At 40.0% G+C, this 23,629-nt stretch overlaps 2 protein-coding genes across 3 annotated transcripts in view; one reads left to right on the top strand and one right to left on the bottom strand.

Moving 5' to 3' along the window:
* Positions 1-5,100: 5,100 nt before the first annotated feature.
* LOC6044283 (kelch-like protein diablo) lies at positions 5,101-21,422 on the bottom strand. 2 transcript variants are annotated; one of them, XM_038253265.1, is made up of 5 exons: positions 20,937-21,422; positions 11,293-11,390; positions 9,719-11,231; positions 6,810-6,997; positions 5,101-6,475 (listed from the first exon to the last, which is right to left on the bottom strand). In XM_038253265.1, exons 2-5 carry the CDS (start codon positions 11,334-11,336, stop codon positions 6,451-6,453), a joined length of 1,770 nt encoding a protein of 589 aa, XP_038109193.1. In that variant the 5' UTR covers positions 11,337-11,390; positions 20,937-21,422; the 3' UTR covers positions 5,101-6,450. The 2 variants fall into 2 exon arrangements, with proteins under 2 accessions (XP_038109193.1, XP_038109194.1); XM_038253266.1 differs by having other exon boundaries at positions 5,101-5,788.
* Positions 21,423-23,163: 1,741 nt separating this feature from the next.
* Positions 23,164-23,629, top strand: part of LOC6044281 (tyrosine-protein phosphatase non-receptor type 23) — a 40,059-nt gene continuing 39,593 nt past the window's right edge. Inside the window, exon 1 of the mRNA XM_038250107.1 lies at positions 23,164-23,225. The gene's annotated coding sequence lies outside the window, so the exon portion shown is untranslated. The remainder of the gene's footprint in view (positions 23,226-23,629) is intronic.

Here is a 23,629-nt window from a genome sequence, read left to right as displayed (position 1 = left end):
CAATTGGGGTATCTTTTGGTATGGTGGACATTAGGGTGATCCAAATTTTAGGGTTGTTCAGAATTTGTATTTTGGCGGGATGACGAGATAGCGCTTTGGTGTCTTCAGAAAAGTTGTAGGGAACACCATTCTGAGCAACTTTGCTAAAGACACCAATGCTCTATCTTTAAACGGAAAGTTTCTAGAGTCATTTTTGTAATTTAGGTTGAAGTGTTTATGAAAAAAATGAGTTTTTTAAGGAGAATGGGCAAATTTGGTCCAAGGATGTACACGAACGGGACCAACTTTTTTCGAAAGATCTCGCCGAGACATGAAAAAAAGTCTTCTGGACCAACTCTCTAAACCCCGGGGTTCAAAAGTTACAAGTTGTTGAAGTTTGAGCATTTTGGGTTAAAATGTACAAAAATCGTATTTTGCTATTTCTAAAATCATTCATAAAATCTCTGTTTCATTATGGATTTCGATTTTCTTGACTTCATTCGACGCGTATCAGCAAAAACTATGAGTTCTGATATGTCTTAGCATGATTGAAACATGATTTATCTTGTTTTTATCTGTTTAAACCGTTTGTGCAAGAGGCATCCCATAGAAACAAGTCGAAACTTCAAGGTTTTGAAACCGGATCCGACCCAGACTGCTTCAGTGAGTATGGAAGGCTTCAGTGCAATGTTGTAACAACTTATTGGGATGGTCTGAGTCATCCGAGAACTCCTTGGAGTTAAGACCGGTGAGTCTACCGCCGTAACAAGCAGGATGTCTGCGGTTTTTGACCACGGATCATACCCGCATGGCTCCAGTGAGTATGGTAGACTACTATGCTGATGTGTTGGAGTGTCCTGGGTTCTCCTAGGACTCCCTGGAGTTAAGATCTGTGGGTCTACTGCCGTAACAAGCAAAATGTCGACCGGTTTAGACAACGGAACATTCCCGCATAGCTTCAGTGAGTGTGGTAGACTACTTTGCTAATGTGTTAGGATGTCCTGGGTAATCCAAGGACTCCTGGAGTTATGATCTGTAGGTCTACGGCTGTTAAAAAGACTCCGCGGAATGGTCCAGAACATCGCAACATAACAGCAATACAGTCTGCCATACTCACTGAATCTTTGCGGTTATGATGCGCGGTTAAAAATCATCGACCTTTTTCTTGTTACGGAAAACGGAATCGACGTAACACCTTATAATGTGGCCCTCTTAAACCTTGCGGTTTCATCAACGGATCCACAGGCGTGTATCGTTCTTTTTGCGACAAGACTCCGCCTCCCGGGTCTCCTAAGTGTGAAGGTATGGCACGGGGAGAGGGCACCGAAAACCTATATTTACACTTAGAATTTTTTGCGTCCGCCTCGGGATTCGAACAGGCGATCTCTGGATTGTGAGTCCAGTGCGCGGTCCGATTGATCCACACAGTCTTGTTACAGTGACCCAAATATCTAAACTCCAGGGAGCCCAAGGATGACCTAAGACATCCCAACACATTAACAAAGCAGTCTACCATACTGTCTGAAGCTATGCGTGTATGTTCCGGGGTCAAAAATCGTCGACCCCTTGCTTGTTACGGCTGTAGCTCCACAGATAATAACTCCAAGGAGTCCTTGGATGACCCAGGGCATCCTAACACATTAGGAAAGCAGTCCACCACACTCACTGAAGCTATGCGGGTATGTTCCGTTGTCAAAACCGGTCGACATTTTGCTTGTTACGGAAGTAGACCCACAGATCTTAACTCCTGGGAGTCCTAGGAGAACCCAGGACACTCCAACTCATCAGCATAGTAGTCTACCATACTCACTGAAGCCATGCGGGTATGATCCGTGGTCAAAAACTGCCGACATCTTGCTTGTTACGGCGGTAGACTCACCGGTCTTAACTCCAAGGAGTTCTCGGATGACTCAGACCATCCCAATAAGTTGTTACAACATTGCACTGAAGCCTTCCATACTCACTGAAGCAGTCTGGGTCGGATCCGGTTTTAAAACCTTGAAGTTTCGACTTGTTTCTATGGGATGCCTCTTGCACAAACGGTTCAAACAGATAAAAACAAGATAAATCATGTTTCAATCATGCTAAGACATATCAGAACTCATAGTTTTTGCTGATACGCGTCGAATGAAGTCAAGAAAATCGAAATCCATAATGAAACAGAGATTTTATGAATGATTTTAGAAATAGCAAAAATACGATTTTTTGTACATTTTAACCCAAAATGCTCAAACTTCAACAACTTGTAACTTTTGAACCCCGGGGTTTAGAGAGTTGGTCCAGAAGAATTTTTTCCATGTCTCGGCGAGATCTTTCGAAAAAAGTTGGTCCCGTTCGTGTACATCCTTGGACCAGCTCCGATACAAATTTGCCCATTCTCCTTTATCAACTCAGTCTTGTGTCGTAGCGAGTTGGTGTCTTCTAGACATTTGTAGAGCTCGTCAAAACACACATTTATATTCCAAGAGAGCGAAAATCGAACCTTTTAAACGAAAGTTATAGAGCAATTCTCTGAGATTTCGGTCATTCGATTTTTTTTTTGTATTTTTTAATCCGGCTGAAACTTTTTTGGTGCCTTCGGTATGCCCAAAGAAGCCATTTTGCATCATTAGTTTGTCCATATAATTTTCCATACAAATTTGGCAGCTGTCCATACAAAAATGATATGTGAAAATTCAAAAATCTGTATCTTTTGAAGGAATTTTTTGATCGATTTGGTGTCTTCGGCAAAGTTGTAGATATGGATACAGACTACACTGGAAAAAAATTAAGCACGGTAAAAAAAATTTGGTGATTTTTAATTTAACTTTTTATCACTAAAACTTGATTTGCAAAAAAAACACTATTTTTACTTTTTTTTTTATTTTTTGATATGTTTTAGAGGACATAAAATGCCAACTTTTCAGAAATTTCCAGAATGGGCAAAAAATCTTTGACCGAGTTATGACTTTTTGAATCAATACTGATTTTTTTCAAAAAATCGAAATATTGGTCGCAAAAATTTTTCAACTGCATTTTTTCGATGTAAAATCGAATTTGCAATCAAAAAGTACTTTAGTAAATTTTTGATGAAGTGCACCGTTTCCAAGTTATAACCATTTTTAGGTAACTTTTTTGAAAATAGCCGCAGATTTTCATTTTTTTAAAATAGTGCCCATGTTTGCCCACTACTGAAAAAAATGTTTTTGAAAAGCTGAGAAAATTCTCTATATTTTGCTTTTTTGGACTTTGTTGATACGACCCTTAGTTGCTGAGATATAGCCATGCAAAGGTTAAAAAACAGGAAAATTTATGTTTTCTAAGTCTCACCCAAACAACCCACCATTTTCTAATGTCGATATCTCAGCAACTATAGGTCCGATTTACAATGTTAAAACATGAAACATTCGTGAAATTTTCCGGTCTTTTCGAAAAAAATATTTTTAAAAAAATTTAAATCAAGACTAACATTTCAATCGGGCCAAACATTCAATATTACGCCCATTTGAAATGTTAGTCTTGATTTAAATGTTTTGAAAATATTTTTTCCGAAAAGACCGGAAAATTTCTCGAATGTTTCATGTTTTAACATTGTAAATCGGACCTATAGTTGCTGAGATATCGACATTAGAAAATGGTGTGTTTTTTGGGGTGGGACTTAGAAAACATTAATTTTCCTGTTTTTAAACCTTTACATGGCAATATCTCAGCAACTAAGGGTCGTATCAACAAAGTCCGAAAAAGCAAAATATAGAGAATTTTCTCAGCTTTTCAAAAATATTTTTTTCAATAGTGGGCAAACATGTGCACTATTTTTAAAAAATGAAAAACTGCGACTATTTTCAAAAAGTTACCTAAAAATGGTTATAACTTGGAACGGTGCACTTTATCAAAAATTTACTAAAGTACTTTTTGATTGCAAATTCGATTTTACATCGAAAAATGCAGTTGAAAAATTTTTGCGACCAATATTTCGATTTTTTGAAAAAAATCTGTATTGATTCAAAAAATTATAACTCGGTCAAAGATTTTTTGCCCATTCTGGAAATTTCTGAAAAGTTGGCATTTGATGTCCTCTAAAACATATCAAAAAATAAAAAAAAAGTAAAAATAGTGTTTTTTTTTGCAAATCAAGTTTTAGTGATAAAAAGTTAAATTAAAAATCACCAAATTTTTTTTTACCGTGCTTAATTTTTTTCCAGTGTAGTCCGTATCCATATCTACAACTTTGCCAAAGACACCAAATAGATCAGAAAATTCCATCAAAAGATACTGAATTTTGAATTTTCACATATCATTTTTGTATGGACAGCTGCCAAATTTGTATGGAAAATTATATGGACAAACTAATGATGCAAAATGGCTTCTTTGGGCATACCGAAGGCACCAAAAAAGTTTCAGCCGGATTAAAAAATACAAAAATTAAAATTAAAGAAAAAATACCGATTCCGTAGAGAACTGCTCTATAGCCAAAATACGACGAAAAAGACGCCATTTTGAAATCTGAATAACTCGAAAAGGTGGTGGAGTTTGACCTCACTCTTAGGAGCATCTGAAAGTACAAATTCTAGAGTACATTTGCTGAAAATATCTCGGAGATCTTTTTTGTTTAACTTATTTAATCTCAATTTGAAAATGAGCATTTTTAAATCGTTTTTTGCCCATAGCTTTTAATAGAATTGACCAAAATTCATTTTTCAAGAATAAAAATGTTTATTTTGACAAGCTCTACAATTTTCTAGAAGGGCCCAAAATTGTACAAAATGATCTAGTGGTTGTAAAAGAAGAAACAAGTTTTGGATGAAATATTTCAGGAATTAAAAAAATAATTGAATATATTCCTGAAATATTTCAGCCAAAACTTGTTTCCAAAATATCATAGGCAAGTGATTCCCAGCAAAGGGCTCTGTCTCTTTCTATCATTTGTCCTCTTCTCCTCGACCACGCACTCTCACCGGTGAGTTTTTCCTTCTCTCGGAAGGCTTTGATATTATTACAAACCTGTTTGTCAATAAGAAAAACACATTCAAAAACAATGAAAAATTGTAGCTTGGTGTTATTTTTAAATACACTTAAATTTTGCAACAGGAAGGGTAGGAATGTTTCTTTCAAATTTCTAGAAAAAAAGTCGACACGAAAATCTACTGTTTAATCTCTTAATACCTACATTTGTTTTTATCTTTATTCAACAGTTTTATTCCTTTAGTAATAATTTAGTCAATAGTAAATAGTTCAGGTCTTACGAGATAGAAAAAAAAAATATTAAAAAAAGAACTAAACCCTAATATCATAGTGTGTATTTCAATAGCTTTCAAGCATTTCTCCCTTCTCCCTACGAAACAATGTTTCAAACGTGACATTGTCAAGGCTCGGGGAATGGGGAAAAAGGGCGTCCGTTTTCGTAATCTTAACCGACTGATGTTAAGCGTTAAAATTTTAGTTTTCCGACGCGCTGCGCTGCTGCAGCTGATTGCAAAATTACGAAAAACAAAAAAAAAGTTTGCTTTGCACGACCGAAATGAATTAAATTCAAGCCTTTCTTAGTTTCTAGATGAAAGAGTTTTTTCTAGCTCTTTGTCAGGTTTCTTTCTGTTTTTTTATGTCGCGACGGTGATTTTCGTCGAAAATCACGCCAATTGATTTCGGTTCTATCGTTCGTAACCCTGATTAACATTAATCACATATATAGAGAATTCAATTTAAAGGACTTTTGTTTTTCTTTATTCACTTGTAACCTTTTAGAGTTTCTCGCTCGCTCGAGTTTTAATTTTTAAAATTACACAATTAGTATTCGCAAAATTTAATCGATAACGATGATCTTTTGGGATTTCTAGGAGAGTTCAGAAATTCGAAAAGAAAAACTTTTATGAAAATAATAAAAAATTATAAAGAAAAACACAATTTGCGGTAGAAAGCGGGATGAGATCGAAAAAGAATCGATACTATAAAACTTTTACACATTGATATATAAAAAAAATTAAAAAGTTCGAGGGATTTCTTCGTCCTCCTCTTGCTCTCCGGTGATGAACACACACTCAATGGAACGAAACGACACTTAGGTTTTAGCACGTGTGGTGATGAGGATGATGACGATGTTGGTAGCGAGAGTTACTCGAATGACTTTAATGTTTTTAAAACGAACTAAATTAGCGTTATTTTATGCTCTAAACATCTAGCGCGTGGTGCAGGTGTGCAGTACTTTCCTCGTTTGGCGTTTTTACTCTCTCTTAATTTGATCATTTCTGTAGGAAAGCCTCCTCCTCTCTCAACTCTCCCGCGCGCGCGATCTTTTGTTTGCTGTGTGTAAATGTGTGAGTGTGTGTGCTTTTGATTATCCTCTCTTTCTCAGCATGATTCGCACGCGATTGACGCGACGCCAATCAATCTCTGCCGGGGCCGGTGAGTGTAGTGGGGGGTGTGAGAAAGTGTCGGCGCGCACTGTTAGATGTTTTTGTTTTTTTTTTGCAATTTCTAGTCGCGTGTGTATGAATGTTAAACAACAGAATCTTTTCGTATCCTAAAAATGTAAAAAAAATACAAAATGAGTTACGACGCGAAAAACCGCTGGCGTTGATGATTTTTTTTTATTATTCTTTTGAAAAATAACATAGCAAAAATCGTTCGAAACAGTTCGTAAATCGTTCGTACGGATCGAGATGAACCGAGTGAGCTGGCACAAAAAAAAACAATATGATTTGCAAAAGCAGTTGTAAAAAGCAAAACCAAAAAAAGGTGCAAAGCAGCTCGAAACGTCCCAAATAAATAGAAAAGTTACTAGCAAAGCGCAACAAAAAATAATCATAACAAACAAAAAGGACAGGCAAAAAAAGAAGAAGAAGCAAATTATTTACCACATGTAGTTCTCGGTTTGGGGCGCACGCATGACGCCGACGCCCCCGCCCAGCCGGCGGTAATTCATACACCCGCACAGCCGCCACTGGTTCGTCTCCGGGTCGTACACCTCGATCGTCTTGAGGTACGCCGTGCCGTCGAAGCCGCCGACCGCGTACAGCTGCCCGTTGACGACGGCGAGACCGACCTGGTTTTAGGAGAAAGAAGGAAAAAAAACGTTTAAATTATGTCTTATTTGAATCATGTAAAAAAGATCTCTTAAATTTGCAAGAACGTGAGCTTTTGTACCGATACACAAAGCACTCCCTTATCAACGCTGATCGGAAGGGGGAAGAGGGTTTGTGCCAGATCCACCTTCCAATGGATTTTCTGTTTCCGACAGGGCCGGTGGTACGGAACTACCAGGGACAGGAATGTCGATCTCGATGGATGCTTCAGATTCTTCCTGGTGCAGCAACGATCGAGCTTCTTCGATCAGGATCTCCCATGTAGTTGATGGAGCCTTTCCGTTCGACGACGCGGCCGAGAATCCAGGATTTGGTGTTGACGGTACTCGGCGTAGACCAGGTTATCGCGCTTGAACTTGAACACACGCTTGACGGCTCCATGCCGACGGCTGAACTGCTCGCTTTGCTTGTGGTTGACGCGTGTGAGAAACGCGTGCAGCTCGTGGTTCATGCGTCGTCGCTACACGCACCATTCGTTCGAAAACTCCAAGGGCACATTTGTCCTTCTGCCGCATCGTCCAGGTCTCCAGGTAACCATAGAGGACTACCGGTCTAATCAGTGTTTTGTACATCGTCAGCTTCGTACGGCGTTGCACTCGATCCTACGTGAGGGTTTTCCGTAATCCGAAGCAGGCACGATTCCCAACAAAAATACGAGTCCGGATCTCTTTGCTGATGTCGTTGTCGGCGGTTACCAGCGATCCCAAGTAAACGAACTCGCTCACCTCCTCCAACTCATCATCATCCACAGTTAGAGGTGTGTGACTTGGGGTGCCAACGTCCTTCGATCCGCTCATGTACTTCGTCTTCCGTCGTATTCATGCCAAGTCCTACACGCCATGCTTGTACCTTCAGTCGGGTGTAGACATCCTTCACCGTCTCCAGGTTTTTTGCCACAATGTCGATGTCATCGGCAAAAGCAAGTAACTGGTTGGACTTGTTCAAAATCGTGCCACTCGTTTCGATCGCCCGCCCTTCGAATGATGCCCTCAAAAAAGATATTGAACAGCTCACATGATAAGCCATCACCTTGCCGCAACCCTCGGTGTGATCCAAACGGTTCCGCTGATTCTCCCGAAACACGTACGTGACACATCACGCCATCCAAGGTAGTCTTGATCAGCCGAGTCAGTTCGTCCGTGAAACCGTTCGCACGCATAATCTGCCATAGCTGCTCGCGGACGACTGTATCGTACCGTAAATCGATGAAGATGTGATGATTGGGCACGTTGTACCCACGACATTTCTCTCGGATTTGTCGGAGACAAAATATTTGGTCCGTGGTAGCACGCGCTCCAGTGAAGCCTGCTTGGTAAGGCCTAATGAACCTCCTTGCATGGGGTGACAGCTGACGGCAGAGGATCTTGGAGAAGATTTGACAAACCACATTGATATGCGTGATACCGCGGTAGTTGCTGCAGTCCAGCTTATCACCCTTTTTGTAGATAGGACACACGACACCATCCATCCATTCTTCTGGTAGTTTCGCCTCCCCCCAGATCTTAGAAATCACCAAGTGGATCGCCTTCGCTGTCCTCCATATTTGGAGAGCTCACCGGGTTACCGATCTTTGTCGCCGACTCTGTTGTTCTTCAGCTGCCTGATTTACTTCTTCACCGTCTCCAGATCAGGTGTCGGGAGCTGTTGGTCAGCACCGGGCGGTCCAAGTTGAGCTTCGAAGCGCTACATCGCCATTGAGGTTTCCTTCGGCGTTCCGACAAGGGTTGGCTTGCGGCGCATAGCCTTTGCGGGACCGGTTAACCTTCTCGTAGAACTTTCGCGTCTCGTTCTGCCGGAACAGCTGCTCCATTTCGGCGCGATCGCGGTCTTCCAGCTGGCAGCTTCACCGCAGAAGCGGCTTTCTTCTCGTCGAGTAGCCGCTAGCACTATTCTTCGAACCAGCATTGCTTTCCATCTCCGAGGTCCTCCTCCGTGGGCAGGCTCGCTTCCAGCTGCTGCAAGTAGTGATGAGCCACAGACGTTTCCTGCAGCCGGCTCCGTCGTCGGTGGTACGTCATCGACAGTTTTGAGTGCATGCTTGCACCCACTAGGTAGTGGTCCGAGTGGAAAACGGTTTTCTGCTAGCCGAAAAGCTTCTTGAGCTTCGCGACGGTCTCTGCCTGTGTATTTTTCCGTGGACAGATGTGCTAAGCTCCCGTAGACGCAACCTCACTCGAGCGGGGTCGTCGAGGTCTTTGCCGTCCGGGGCGAAATCGTCCCTGAACCTCCTGTATTAGCCATCGAAGAAGACCCCGGCATCCAGATCGTACAGGAACTCTTTGATTCCGCGGACTCGATTCAGCTACTCGACGATCAGTTCTGCGCCTCCAGCCGGATTTTCCGGAATCTGCATCCTTTTGAAGGTCTCCTGCTGCTTGACTAGCAGGTCCGTCAGACGTAAAATCACGTTCTTGAGGTCCGGATCGATCATCTTGATGACTGCTTGAGCGTTGAGAGCTTCGAGAACTTATCCGAGATTTTTTTTTTGTTCTCCTCGTTGTCAATTGTTAGAACCGTTGCTAGGCTGCTAAAGAACAGTTTAGTTGTAGAGAAAAACTGTTTATATGCATCCGAATCGTTGGCAAGTCGAAATTGATCTGACTTGCATCAGCTGTGGAAAATCACTAACCTATCAAAGATACAAGCATTACCCCCAAACCCTATGAAAAAATCAAACTCACCCCACTCCTCCGCGACGTCATCGCCACGATCGGGCTCCACGAGTTGGTGTGTGGGTTGTACCGCTCAGCCGACGACAGCTCCATACAGTCGTCCCGACCGCCAACGGCGTAGATAAAGTTGTTGAACACCGCACAGCCCAGGTGCTTCCGGCGCGTCGACATCGGACTGACGGCGCACCACTTGTTCTGGCGCGGGTCGTATCGCTCCACAGTGTTCAGCGGGCACTGCCCATCGCTGCCACCGATCGCGTACAGATAGCCTCCGAGCACGGCCACGGCCACCCCTAACCGACGCGTCGTCATCGGCGCAACCTTGGACCACTTGTTCTCCTTGGGGTCGTACCGTTCCACGTGGTTGAGACACTGGACGCCGTCTTGACCGCCAACGGCGTACAGGAATCCGTCGAGTACGGCCACGCCAACACTCGTCCGGCAGCTCGTCGTCGGAGCGACATCGCAACTCCACTGGTTCGTTTGCGGATCGTACCGTTCGATGCTGTTCAGATAACTCTGCCCGTCGTGGCCACCCACGGCGTACAGCAGGTCATTCAGCACGGCCACCCCGACGCCACAGCGCCGCTTACTCATTGGCGCGACCATCTTCCAGTCGGCCGTCTCCGGATCGAACCGCTCAACGGAAGCAATGGCATCTCCCGAGCACCAACCGCCAACGGCAAACAGAACCTCACCGCGGCGCGTTGGCTTTCGCGGACGTGTTCTCGGACCCTGCATCAGCGGTCTCTCCTGTGGAAGCAACAGATAGTTCTTGGCCTCGTCGACCAGGTCGCGACAAGCCTCGTCCGATCGCACCAGCAAATCCGACCCAACCGTACCGACGAGGAACTTTGGACTGAGCAGTGGCATTCGCACGTGCTGTAGAACCTGGGCCAGGTGTTGGCGCCGCTCGGCCACGTTATACTTGAGCCACGCCATCACCGCGTTGAAGACCTGCTCCTCCGAGCGCACGTTCAGCTCGTCACTGCAGATAATGTCCACCAGCTGACCCACCGGAAGCAGCAAAAACTCCTCACTCTCCATCACCTCCTGGAAGTTGTGCTGGGTAAACTTGTCCGCGATCCGCAACAGCTCCCGGCACGAGTGCGTATCGGCAAACGCCCGAATGCCCAAACAATTGGTCGGATCGAGCTGACGCTTCAAAAACTCGCAGCAAATGTCCTGAATCTCGGCCAGCTGCAGCAAACAGGCCGCCGGAAGCAACGTCTGCACGTTCGACTCCTCCACCACAATGTGCGAAGTGTAGCAAAAATCAATCAACAGCTCCATCGCGTTCTCGTCAATGTCCCGGATGGTGACCTCCGTTTGGCGCGACTCCTCCAACTCCCCGGTAAACATGGCCCGGAAGTACGGGCTGCACGCCGACAGAATGACCCGGTGGGCGAAGATCTTGCGGCCGCTCACGTTGATGACGACGTCGCACAGCTCGCGGTGCCGCCGCAGCACGTTCAGCTCGGTCAGCGTCACGCGCGGGTGCTTCTCCGAGGTGTGCGAAAGTCTGCAAATGAACACCGATCTATTAGTAGAATGAACTAGGCAGGGCAGTTGAAGGAACAAACCTCGCCGGGGACGGCGGACGATCGGAGATTAGTACGTCGCCCATCCTGTTGGCCGCTAGGCGCAGCGGGGCAGAGGCCCAACCCCACACGGTATCTATCTGCAAGTGGAAGAGGGAGGGAGGGAAAGAAAGAAAACGTTGTAATGCGGTTGTGCATGCCGGGCAAATGAAGCAAAACAAATGCGAAACATGAATGGAAGCAAACGGGGCCAACCGCCGAACGCAACGTAATGATTGCACATGAGATGAGAAGTCACACGTGTTGGCGTTGAAGTTGAAGTCGAACTTTGATAGCATGGTATAGAGAATTTGCAGCAAAGCTAAAAGACGCGTGTCGCCACCTATGAACAAATAGCGTAAACCTATGATTTTTAGAAAAAATGTGTTTTTTCCTTCCTAATCAACATTTTTATAAAACTTATGCCGGATTCGGATGAGAAAAATTATTTCCAACAATTTGGTGTATAACTTTCCAATATTTGTTTGATTTTTCCATGAGAAAACTGTAAATTTAGAAAAAGATAGTAATTTGGATTATTTGGCAAGAAAGTCTGTCAAAAATCAATACAAATTGTTGAATATACGTTAACACATCTGTTATCAACTATATAACTGGTTATTTCCTTGAAATATACAGGGAAACTCATTTTTTCGTGATCCAAAACATGTTTTTAAAGAAAAAGGTCACACATTTTTGCGCGCCAAAAGTTGATGTTCATTATTTTAAAGCAAAAAAATTTTCTCGTCTTTTGCAACCAGTTTCATGAAGATTGATGCAGGGGATCATGAGAAATACGCGATTTTGTTCTTTAATCGGCAGAAAGGCATACGATTTTAGGCAAGTAACCTCATCTTGGCGCCACCTACATTTGAAACACAGTCGCGCTGCAAAACCTCAATAGACAAAAGTGGAAATCTTGTATAAGGTATGTTGTCATTAAGATCGCACCAAGTTCAACGAATCGACATGCGCCCTTTGGTAAAATTGAACATCAAATCTAGTTTATGCTGAAACTGAGATATTTTTTGTTTCTATTTCATCAAAACATTTATTTAAAAAAAACAGGTGCCTTTCCTTATTTTCTGAATAATCAGAAAAAAAAAATATTCCTATTATCATACATTCTTAACTGATAGCGTGGATTTATAGCAAAAATCATCTAGAATAAATTTGAAAAATAGAGATTATTATCACATCGAATCTCTGAAAAGTTTACCAAATTCTTGTGTACAGAAATCGGAAAAATTACAACATTCTGCGATATTTTTCCTCTCTTATCATATACAGCAACTAATATCATTTTCATTGTATTTGTAGAGGGCCTCGTGGCAAACTTGCAATATAGACCACAAAAGACCCGGGGGTCGTTAAAGTGGATTCCTTTGCTTTTTTGTATTTGTAGAAAAACAAGATTACAAACTACTGTAGGGGGAGAAGGGGTAACATGCACCCCTGGGGTAAAATGCACATTTTCATTGAGGTTTTGCAGCGCGACTGTGTTCCAAATGTAGGTGGCGCCAAAATGAGGTTACTTGCCAAAAATCGTATTCCTTTCTGCTGAATTGAAGAACAAAATCGCTTATTTCTCATGATTCCCTGCATCAATCTTAATGAAACAGGTTGCAAAAGACGAGAAAAATTTTTTGCTTCAAAATAATGAACATCAATTTTTGGGCGCGCAAAAATTTGTAAACTTTTTCTTTAAAAAACATGTTTTGGAACACGAAAAAACGAGTTTCCCCGTATATATAAATGAAATAAACAGTTATATAGTTGATAACAGATGTGGTAACGTATATACAACAATTTTCATTGATTTTTGACAGACTTTCTTGCCAAATAGTCCAAATTACTATCTTTTTCTAAATATACAGTTTTCTCATAGAAAAATCAAACAAATATTGGAAAGTTATACACCAAATTGTTGGAAATATTTTTTCTCAACCGAATCCTGCATAAGTTTTATAAAAATGTTGATTATGAAGGAAAAAACTTTTTTTTTTCAAAAAATCATAGGTTCACGCTATTTGTTCATAGGTGGCGACATGTGTCTTTTAGCTTTGCTGCAAATCCTCTATTGAACTTTCATTATGCTTTTTGGACAATATAAAAAGTATTTAATAATATTGGAAATGTTGAAGTATATAGTTTTTGTCATAATCTTCATTATTTTATAGATAGATGAGTTCAAAAACATAAAAAAAAGCATTTTTCATTAAATTTTCTGCAAAAAGCGAGGTTTGGCCAAAATGCACCGCTGTGAAGCACCTTTGGAAAAACAGCGATGCCATCTAGTGTTGACTAGTGAAAACTGATTTAACCCGGTGCATTTGGCCCCATTGTTGTGGTGCTTTTTCCCTGTTGTTGTAGTGCATTTTTCCCAAATGCTGTGGTACATATTGCCCCGCATGGTTGTTTGAAATGAATCAAAAATCTAGAGTTTTTGCCTTCCTCACATTACTGAGGAAAGGCTATAAAATCACTCGAAAAATGAAATTCCCAATTAGACCTCTTAGACCCAACTTCATGTATACCTATCGACTCAGAATCAAATTATGAGCAAATGTCTGTGTGTGTGGTGGGAGTGTTGATCAAAAAATTGTCACTCGATTATCTCGACATTGGCTGAACCGATTTTGCCCGTTTTGACCTCATACATCCGTCTTGGGGTCCCATTAGTCGCTATTAAATATTATGCAGTTTAGTTAAGTACTTCAAAAGTTATGCTAAAAAACGATTATGACTAAAGTTCGGAATATAGTAAAAAGGGTGGTCTGTTATACATTTTTAGAAAGGCATTTAAAAGACCTTTCCAACGCGACCAAAACATTGAAGATCTGACAACCCTATAAAAAGTTATTAGCACTTAAGTGTAACTCATGCATTTTTCTGAAGCCGGATCTCAGATATTTTGATGAAAACGTTGTTCGGATCTATCATGCGATCTGTCGTTCAAAGGCCTTTCCAACGAGTTCAAAATATTGAAAATCTGACAACCCTATCAAAAGTTATAAGCACATTACTGCCGTTCTACGCATAATTGTCCCATGTCAATTTTGGACGATTTTGACTTTATGACATGTTTAAGTTTAGTTTTATGTGTACTTTAAGAAAAACACATAAAATCTGGTACTTTGTTCGCAAACTCATTAAAAACAACACCAAGTCTGTTTGTCCCATCGTTGAACTTCTACGGATAATTGTCCCACCAAGTATTTTCTTACACGGAATCATCAGTTTTACTAAGCATTATGTCTTGTTTACCAGTTGTATAGCAAGATAATCACAAATAAGGGTGATAACCTGCTAACTGGGGCGATTAGGGACACATAGGGCGAATAGGAACCCACGGGACAATCATGCGTAGAAACATAGAAATCGATCGAAAAATTTCAATCGCGTTTTTCTCAGTTGCACTTTTTTGAACATGGGACAATTATGCGTAGAACGGCAGATTAGTGCCCTGAATTATGAAGATCTGACTACCCAATCTGATGGTATGAATAATAAGTCAAGTTGATAGAACACTGAAAAGTCCGCCCTTTTGTGTCTTTTTTGGATAGCATTACCCATTAAATGTGAGGAAGGCACCAACCACCTGAGGGTGGATTAAGTAACGTTTTTTTTTTAAAGGTCCAATAAACCAAATTTCAAATTTTTCCACATTAGGGGGTTCATATTACCCCCTCTCTCCCAACCTCTTACAAAATTCTGCTAAGCGACGTAAGCGTAACATTATGATGTTCCAATACTGTAATAGGGTCCTACTAAAGCCCTAAATGAAATTTATGAAAAATGGTACAAAACGTGTTTTTTTTAGCGCGATTAAAAACCATTTCTGATCACTTTTTTTAATAAAACGCAAGAAAAAAATGGACAACATTTTCTCAGGTGATCAACTATGGTCCCGAGCTGTCAAGTAGGATGTTTTATGTCAAGGCCCGAAGTTAATGTTAAGAAACATTCGTGAAATTTTCCGATCATTCAATATTACGCCTTTTTGAAATGTTAGTCTTGATTTAAAAAAATGAAAATATTTTTTTCGGAAAGATCGGAAAATTTTACGAATGTTTCATATTTTAACATTGAAAATCGGACCATTAGTTGCAGAGATATCGACGCTAGAAAATGGTGGGTTGTAGTCCTTATCCATTCCTACAACTTTGCCGAAGACACCAAATCGATCAAAAAATTCCTTCAAAAGATACTGATTTTTGAATTTTCATACATCATTTTTGTATGGACAGCTGCCAAATTTGTATGGAAAATTATATGGACAAACTAATGATGCAAAATGGCTTCTTTGGGCATACCGAAGGCACCAAAAAAGTTTCAGTCGGATTAAAAAATACAAAAAATAAAATTGAAGAAAAAAGATCGGTTTTGTAGAGAACTTAGCTGATTCCAATTAAATTTTCTTTGAAATTTTGTAGTTGATCGAAAAAAATGTTTTGCCCCCCTGAGACAACAACTTTAAATAAAATTTGTACCAGTCTTATTTAAATTATGAAGCTTCAGATTTATTCGTTTTCGTTTTACGGAGCAAGGTGGGGGACGCGGCCTCAAGTCAGTCCAAGTCCGGTTTCTTGTGGAAAATAGGGTAGTGGCCGAACTAGTATTGCATACCAAATGAACACCACCGGAAGATATAGAGGATCAGGAGGGGGAAGGTGAAAGAAAATTAGTGTAGGTGTGAGTAGTAAGAACTTGGATGACTTAAGCAGTTACGTTAATCTAAGTTTAACACTGAATAAAGGAAATCTAAAATTATGATTCAAAGTAAAAAGGCCCGGAAGAAATTGAATTATTAGTTAATTAAATGAGAAAATGTAAATAATCGGAGATTAATACAAAGGACACCTATGATGTATTTCAAATTTAAAGGAAATTTAAAAAAAAAAACTGGAAACCGAAAGATGAAAACTAACTTGTCTATGGAATATAAATCTTGATGCATTTTTTCTGGGCCCCGTCCTGTCGCGTCTGTCAGTAGTCTTATCGTACATTACAACTAGAAGCAGATGTGCAAATGAAATAGTACACTTCGACCAGTTTAACCATTGATTAAAGTCCAATCTATTATTTACGGAAAACAAACATTTATCAACAACCTAAACTAAACTTTCTGAAAGAAACTTGAATCTCAAACTCCCAAATGCCAAACATTCCTTTACCTTGTTTTTAACCCAATAAACATAACTGAACAGTTCATACTTTACAAGTTGAACACTCGTTGTTAAGACGACTATTTCCGTAGTAACAGTTCAGTCTATCCCCCTCTTACTTGACGTGAACTGTCACTTGAGCGAAAGGGATAGACTGTCTGTCCACAAATGCAGACGCGCTCCATTGAACTGTTATTACGGATTTCGTGCCTTCCATTTCATTAGGGCACAGAACTGCCGCTCGAAGCTAGTCCGTCCCATATGTAATTTCGTGAATTTTGAAGTAATGATGCAGTTTGATTCGAAATCATGTAAACTATCAGAAAAACCAATAAAATGTAGTGCTTTGTTCTAGAAAGCCGGAGAAAATCCACTTTTTCGTGAAATTCTAACACGTAGCCTTATGGGCGGGACAACTTTGACACGCGTTTTTCTCGGCTTGCTGTTTTTACATATGGGACGGACACGATTAGAGCGGCAGAGAAGCTCTGCAAACAAGAGTGTATCCCTATCATACATTATGTAAACTGTCATTTGAGTGAGAGAGATGCATCCCTGTTCACAAAAACCATGTGTCCCTTTGAAATGTTAGGCTCTATTTGATCGTCAAAACTCCAATAGATCCTCGATTCGCAACAATGGTCGATACAACCATAATCCGAAAACCGTTAGTTCAACAGATTAACGAATTTTGTCCGATATCATTTCATTACTGATTGATCGAGACTCTATGGATTTTTTTGACTATTCCGAATGGTTAGCATACCACATAAATTGAAATCAGAGATTCTGAAAGCATTACTTAACTCACTTACACACAGAAGGAGTCTGGAACTATTAAACAACCTAAAGTTACAAAAAAATACTAACTATTCTGAGTGCCTTGCAACAAAACTAAGTTATCAAAATACCAAATCCTAACCTAACACCCACTTTGAAAAAACGAAAAAAATCACAATGCCTAGAAGAGGCCTCTCTTACTGTTTTGTGTAAGCGTTGCTGTGCTTAATGAATTTCTACCTAAGCTAACGACGTATCAAAAAGATTAAAACCTGTTCAAAGCAGATTTTACAAACAAGAATATTGAGATGCAAATAAAAAAAATCAATGTGTGATATATACCAACATCGGAAACCATCTTTGCAAATAGCCCTGAAACGACGGCAACGTGTGGCTCCATCTCCAGGGAATTATGAAGTTTCAGATTTATGCATGAATTTTATTTTATTTTTGAATCTCTCATATTTTTTAATCTGTGATTTGACTTTTTTTTGGTTTCTCAATTCCAAATTGTTGTTTCTTTTTTAAACATTTGTATTCTTCAATTTTTTTTTTTTGGGTTTGTGCTTTTGGCTTTTATATGTTTATACTGCCCATGTTTGCATTAATGTCCCATATGCAAAAACCGCAAGCTGAGAAAAACGCATTTGAAGTTTGTCCCACACATAAGGCTGTGTTAAGTTTTCGTGAAAAAAACTGGTTTTCCTCCTGATTTCTAGAACAAAGTACTGTAAGTTATAGGCAAGTTATAGGTTTTTCTAAAAGAGCACACGATTTTGAACCAAACTGCATCATTAACTCAAAAACGATAAAATGCATATGAGACATTTATGCTATCATGGGCAGTATAGAACCTTTAAAAAAATTCTACAAATAATAATATTTAACTAATATTTTGAACTTTTGTACGAAAAAATAAATTACATAAATGATAAAAATACAGTCCGAAGTTTCGATTATCTATAATTCGATTATCCGAAGGTTTGTATGTTTTCGTTTTTTTTCTTGTTTTAAACATCAGACTCGAGTTCTACGAACAAATTTTAGTCAAATTTGAATAGTTGATTGCCTATTAAATATTAAAATGCTTTTTTTCAATGTTAAATCATATTGGTCGCCATTTTTGAATTTAAAAATTTAAAATCACTTTAGCGTAGTTTAGGGGTAAACTTAAGCTTTACAATCAAAAATTAGGCAACGAAAAAAAATGTTTTTCTTATTCGATTATCTGAATTTTCGATTATCCGAAGTGAATATTTCCGAGGCCTTCGGATAATAGAGTCTGGGCTGTTGTAAATTTTCATAGTACAGTCCAGACTCGATTAATCGAAGGCCTTGGCAAAATTTCACTTCGGATAATCGAGTCTGGACTATAACTATATTTTGTATGAACAATTAATTTTAACAAGTTTTATCAGTAATATTATATTTAATTCCCAATAAAATATGTTTTCGCAGCACTACACTTGCTCCACCTGAACAAGATTTTTGAAAAGCTCTCAACAAAAATAACCAAAAGATAAATCAGACTTTATAATAGGTGCAAATCATTGTTTGGAACACTTCTGATCTAGTTAAAAATTGCATTTTGATAAAATGAACTTAAAAACGAACCCTAAGTCATATTTTGGGTTTTCCAAATGTTATTAGAAAACAAAAGATTAAAAAAAAATACTATTTAATCTTGTGTCCCGTGGCATTTACGTTATTTTGGCAGTTATATGGTAGTCGAATTAACTAATTACATTGCTTGTAACATTTTCTCAATTCGCAATTCGCAATTTCGCAATTCGCAATTTTCAGTGTAAGAACGGGCTTTGACCGATCTTATGCACCAGGTTCCCGACGAACACGCACTGCTCTTACACCTACATCTCACCCTTGCTCTGAGTCAGTACGAGCAGCACGCTAGAACACGCTTTGAGTGTTCGTGCCAGGCATGCACACCTTCTTTTCCGGTTACGCATTTTAACTCGGCCGGGGGTGGTACATTACGTAGGGTTTGATGTAAGTATAAGCGCCTAACCATTTATAGTGTGCCTATCAATTTTCATTAAAGCAAAAACTGTTTTATTTTTAGTTTGAATTCAAAAACTAATTGTTATTTAGTGTGTATTGTTTTCTCCTGAAATCTCCCCTATTGTTGAGTTGTGTTTATCTGTTGCTATTTCTTTTGTCGCGGTGTTGTGTTACAATATTTTGGTCCTAAGCATTTTAGAAAAGTTTTCAAAAGTACAGTAGTAATATTTGTGTTAATCCTTTAATCATTCCATAAATTGAGTAAGGGCTCGAACCTCACTTGCTTACGAAAAGGTGAAGTTTCAAAACAATGGACAGTGAAGGAAATATACTATGTAGTAAAAGGAAGATAGTAATTTCTGAAGTAGATATAGAAATTAACAATAGTTAATAAAAAGAGGTAACAAACAAGCTTAGATTGTATTGAGGGCAATTTACAGGAAGATGAGAAATTATTCAAATAGATAAATAAAGAAAAGGCACATGATAAACAAAATTGACATCGCTGCCAAATTAAGGGAAAGCAGACAGTTTTTACAGCAACATCAATTGGTAAAATAGAGTGGAAAAGCGTTGAGAAATAAGAGAATCAAATAAGTAAAATCGAAATTAAATGGAGGATAGTAAACAGAAGCCGTTTTAGAAAATCAGTGAAAACAAAATAAACAGAAGATAGCTGATAGCTGAAATGGAAAGAAGAGAAACCCCGTTTTGCGATGCTCAGGTACATCCACAGCAGTTGACTCAACATACTGCGAATCAAAACAATACCGTCTGCAATCACAAATTACTTCCCTTTCCCACATTGTCGCGCCCCTTTCTTTTAGCCGTCTCTACTCTGACCCTCGCTGGTCAAAGGTTTACGAGTCGTTTCCACAGGCCACCAGCTAGGTTACACCTTGTCATCATGATGACTAAACCTAGCCAACGTGGAGGTAAGAAAATAGGACACTTGCAAGGAACCAGAGCCATGATGTTTTGTCCAAACAGCACTACGGATGTAGTTGGGTTCCTTTCGGGATGTTCCTCGCCTAGGTGTGTAAACCGACGATTATCATCAGTATCATGCACCCTTGGCCTGCTGTAACATTTTCTCAATTTGGAAATATTGTAAATTGTAAGAATAACGATCGTACGAGCGATTGTTCCCCTTGCCCCACTTTCCCCTATGCGTAGAACGGGAGTTTGGGAGTGTTAAGCAACCAAAAACAGTCAACATCAGATAAACCTACAGTCAATTAAATCAATAAAATTGGCCTCTCCCTTTTAGAACAAACAAGTTGTTCTTCCAACGCAGCCGAATTGTTTAGCAACCGCGCGCTAGAAAAGGGAAGTCGTAAACGGGTAGTTCAACTACTCATCCATGGCCGACCACCTCCTCTCAAAAATAACACACATAAATCTTCATCACCCAAAAAACATCTGTCGTTCGCGAACCTGCTGCCTTCGACAATAATATCGTCATCTTACGCAAAACGAAAATTGAACCTGAGTGCAAAAAAAATCGTCAACAAGAACCCTTGACCGCAAATCAGTCCGAAGTACTTGCGTATGTGTGTTTGTCTCGGTACGTGTGCCGTCGTCGTCGCAGTAGGCGCAATGATTTGCATTAGGCAACAAAAGCAAAACAACACTTTTTCGGGAGGGGCGTAGCACCAACACCTTTTCCTCCGTCGTTACCTTTGTAACTTTTACTGCCAACTGCGGGGCCGAAAGTCAAGAGTGCGACGTAAGGATCCCGCTTCCAGCGCTCCTATTGCGGCTACTTCCGGTTCCCCTCGCCAGAGAACACAACCAACCCTCCTCTCCCACGGGTTCCAAAACAAACGGGATATTCCTGCTGCTGCTCCCCCTTCGATGACGATTTCACTGATGATGATGATGATGACTGCAGGAGGGTTATTTTTTCTTCTGGCTATTTTCGCATGGGGGGCAGTTTAAAACACCACCCGCAAGGGCACTTGCTGGCCCCGGAACCGGGCCATCGTGGCTGCAAACGGTCACGGACACGCGCGGGCACCGGTTGCGAACGGAACGGACTACCGGAGCGCGGGTTTTCACCGAGAAAGGGGTGATTTTTCACTCGCGAAACACGGCGATGGCTGCCCACGAAGAGGAGAAGCAAAAATTACTTTTTCACGCACGAACACACACACACGCAGTCAAACCTGACTCTTGTTCTTTTCGAGATGACAGATGGGATGACAGCACAGGGTGACGATGTGGGTACTGCAGACATTCGAAATAGCTGTAAACAAATCATTTTATAGATATTTCCCAGTCAAATCAATCCAAGAATCAATCCGAATTATGATGAAACGGAATCTAATTAGAATCGTACACAAATTCCGTTTCAAACGCAACAACCGGTTCAAACACGGAACCGGATGTTGCGTTCGAAACGGAATTTGTATACGACTCTAATTAGATTCCGTTTAGAATTCGGCTTGAGTTACCTGGGTTCTAGAGTCGCGTTAGTTTGACAAATTAATTTCTAAAATTTTTAAATTCTTAAATTCTTAAATTCTTAAATTCTTAAATTCTTAAATTCTTAAATTCTTAAATTCTTAAATTCTTAAATTCTTAAATTCTTAAATTCTTAAATTCTTAAATTCTTAAATTCTTAAATTCTTAAATTCTTAAATTCTTAAATTCTTAAATTCTTAAATTCTTAAATTCTTAAATTCTTAAATTCTTAAATTCTTAAATTCTTAAATTCTTAAATTCTTAAATTCTTAAATTCTTAAATTCTTAAATTCTTAAATTCTTAAATTCTTAAATTCTTAAATTCTTAAATTCTTAAATTCTTAAATTCTTAAATTCTTAAATTCTTAAATTATTAAATTCTTAAATTCTTAAATTCTTAAATTCTTAAATTCTTAAATTCTTAAATTCTTAAATTCTTAAATTCTTAAATTCTTAAATTCTTAAAATCTTAAATCCTTCTTTAAGATTATTTGAATTTTTTAAACCCTTTTTAAATTATTTTTACCACATTAAAAAAATGGGTTAAAATTTTACAAATGTTAAAAATGGAGCGGCCGTGGCTGACTAGTTACGGTGTTCGCTTTGTAAGCGAATGGTTCTGGGTTCGATGCCCATCTGCTCCCAACGAGAAAGTTTAGAACATAGAAAATTGAAATGATGAACGAAAAATCAAAGTCGCTCGAGGCGGGGTTCGATCCCCCGTCCTTTGGATTGGTAAGCAAAAATGCTAACCACTAGGCCATAACGACTTGGTGAGCGTGGACTGGAATTAGGAATACTGTTACAGAGAGTGAGTTGTGGCGCTATAACCACGGCACATAGAGTCCAGGGCATTCGTGGAAATACAATGTCCCATCCCAGAGGGTTCCGGAGTACCAAACCTTCTTAGCATGGTGCTCCCAACGAATATAACCAAATCTCGGAGCGTATGGTGGTGTGTCCCCACGCTTCTTCCTCCCCTGTCGATTCAGAATTGTGTTGTTGTTCGAACACTCCGTGCTCAAACTCAACCCAATTACGAGTCATCTCTGAGATACGGCTTTACGCAGTAGGCCTGGCCGGTTTAGCGCTTGTGATGTTTCAATGCATTCTAATGCAATGGCGCACTACAAATGTTAATAAATGACAAGAAGAGTGCTAGGCGTCATCTAACCTAAGGCACTCTCCAGGATCCCTTCGAAAGATTGGCTGCGCTAGGGTCTGATTAGATTAGATTAGATTAAAATTTTACAAATGTTAAAAATTTTATTGTTTTAAAATTCAAAAATCGCTTCTGAAATGCCTGCATTAAGATAGACACAAAAATATCTGCGTTTGTTTCTCAAAATCTGTATCCATTTATACAGGCAATTTGCAGATATTTTGAAATAACCTACACAGATATTCCCCAAAATCTTCTGGCATCTCTGACCTGATGACTAAACGCTGTCATCGCTCTGTTTTCGTCGTTTTTCTTTATCAAAAACCTTTGTCGAATCGAAAATTTAGTCATTCGAGTTGCGTTGTCGAAAGTCGTTGCACGTGTTTTCGCGTCTTGGGATTTCGATTTTTTTTTGGGTGTTTTTTTGACGACTTGGTACGCCGTTGCGTGTCGGAAGTTTCGTCGGAGTGCCCGCGCGTAGAGTGAGGTGGCGTCCGTCCGACGGCGGTTCCGTTTCGAGGGAGATTGTTAACGGGCGTGGGTGGAGTGACTCGCGGGCGGAGAATTGGAGCGAAAAGAAGAGGGAGTACCCGGCATTTACGCGTTGCGGGCTGTTAAGCAGTGCGGTCGGCGACGGCCGGGGTGCCGGAAAAGTGTCGTTACGGTTCGGTCTGGCCACGGCATGGCGTTGCGGGAGAATCATTAGAGTGGAAGAAGAGTAAAATTACAAAGAAGAAGTAAAAAA

Source organism: Culex quinquefasciatus, chromosome 2, assembly GCF_015732765.1.
Source record: "Culex quinquefasciatus strain JHB chromosome 2, VPISU_Cqui_1.0_pri_paternal, whole genome shotgun sequence".
NCBI classification, from domain to species: domain Eukaryota; kingdom Metazoa; phylum Arthropoda; class Insecta; order Diptera; family Culicidae; genus Culex; species Culex quinquefasciatus.
The sequence above is the reverse complement of the archived record's forward strand: the minus strand, read 5'-3'. Positions and strand labels throughout refer to the sequence as shown.

Coding starts and splice junctions, on each gene's coding strand:
- LOC6044283 (XM_038253265.1), bottom strand. CDS start 11,336: ATGGGCGACGTACTAATCTCCGATCGTCCGCCGTCCCCGGCGAG. Junction 6,998..9,718: donor TGACGTCGCGGAGGAGTGGG/GTGAGTTTGATT, acceptor TCCTAAAACCAG/GTCGGTCTCGCCGTCGTCAA. Junction 6,476..6,809: donor CAAACCGAGAACTACATGTG/GTAAATAATTTG, acceptor TTACATTTTTAG/GATACGAAAAGATTCTGTTG.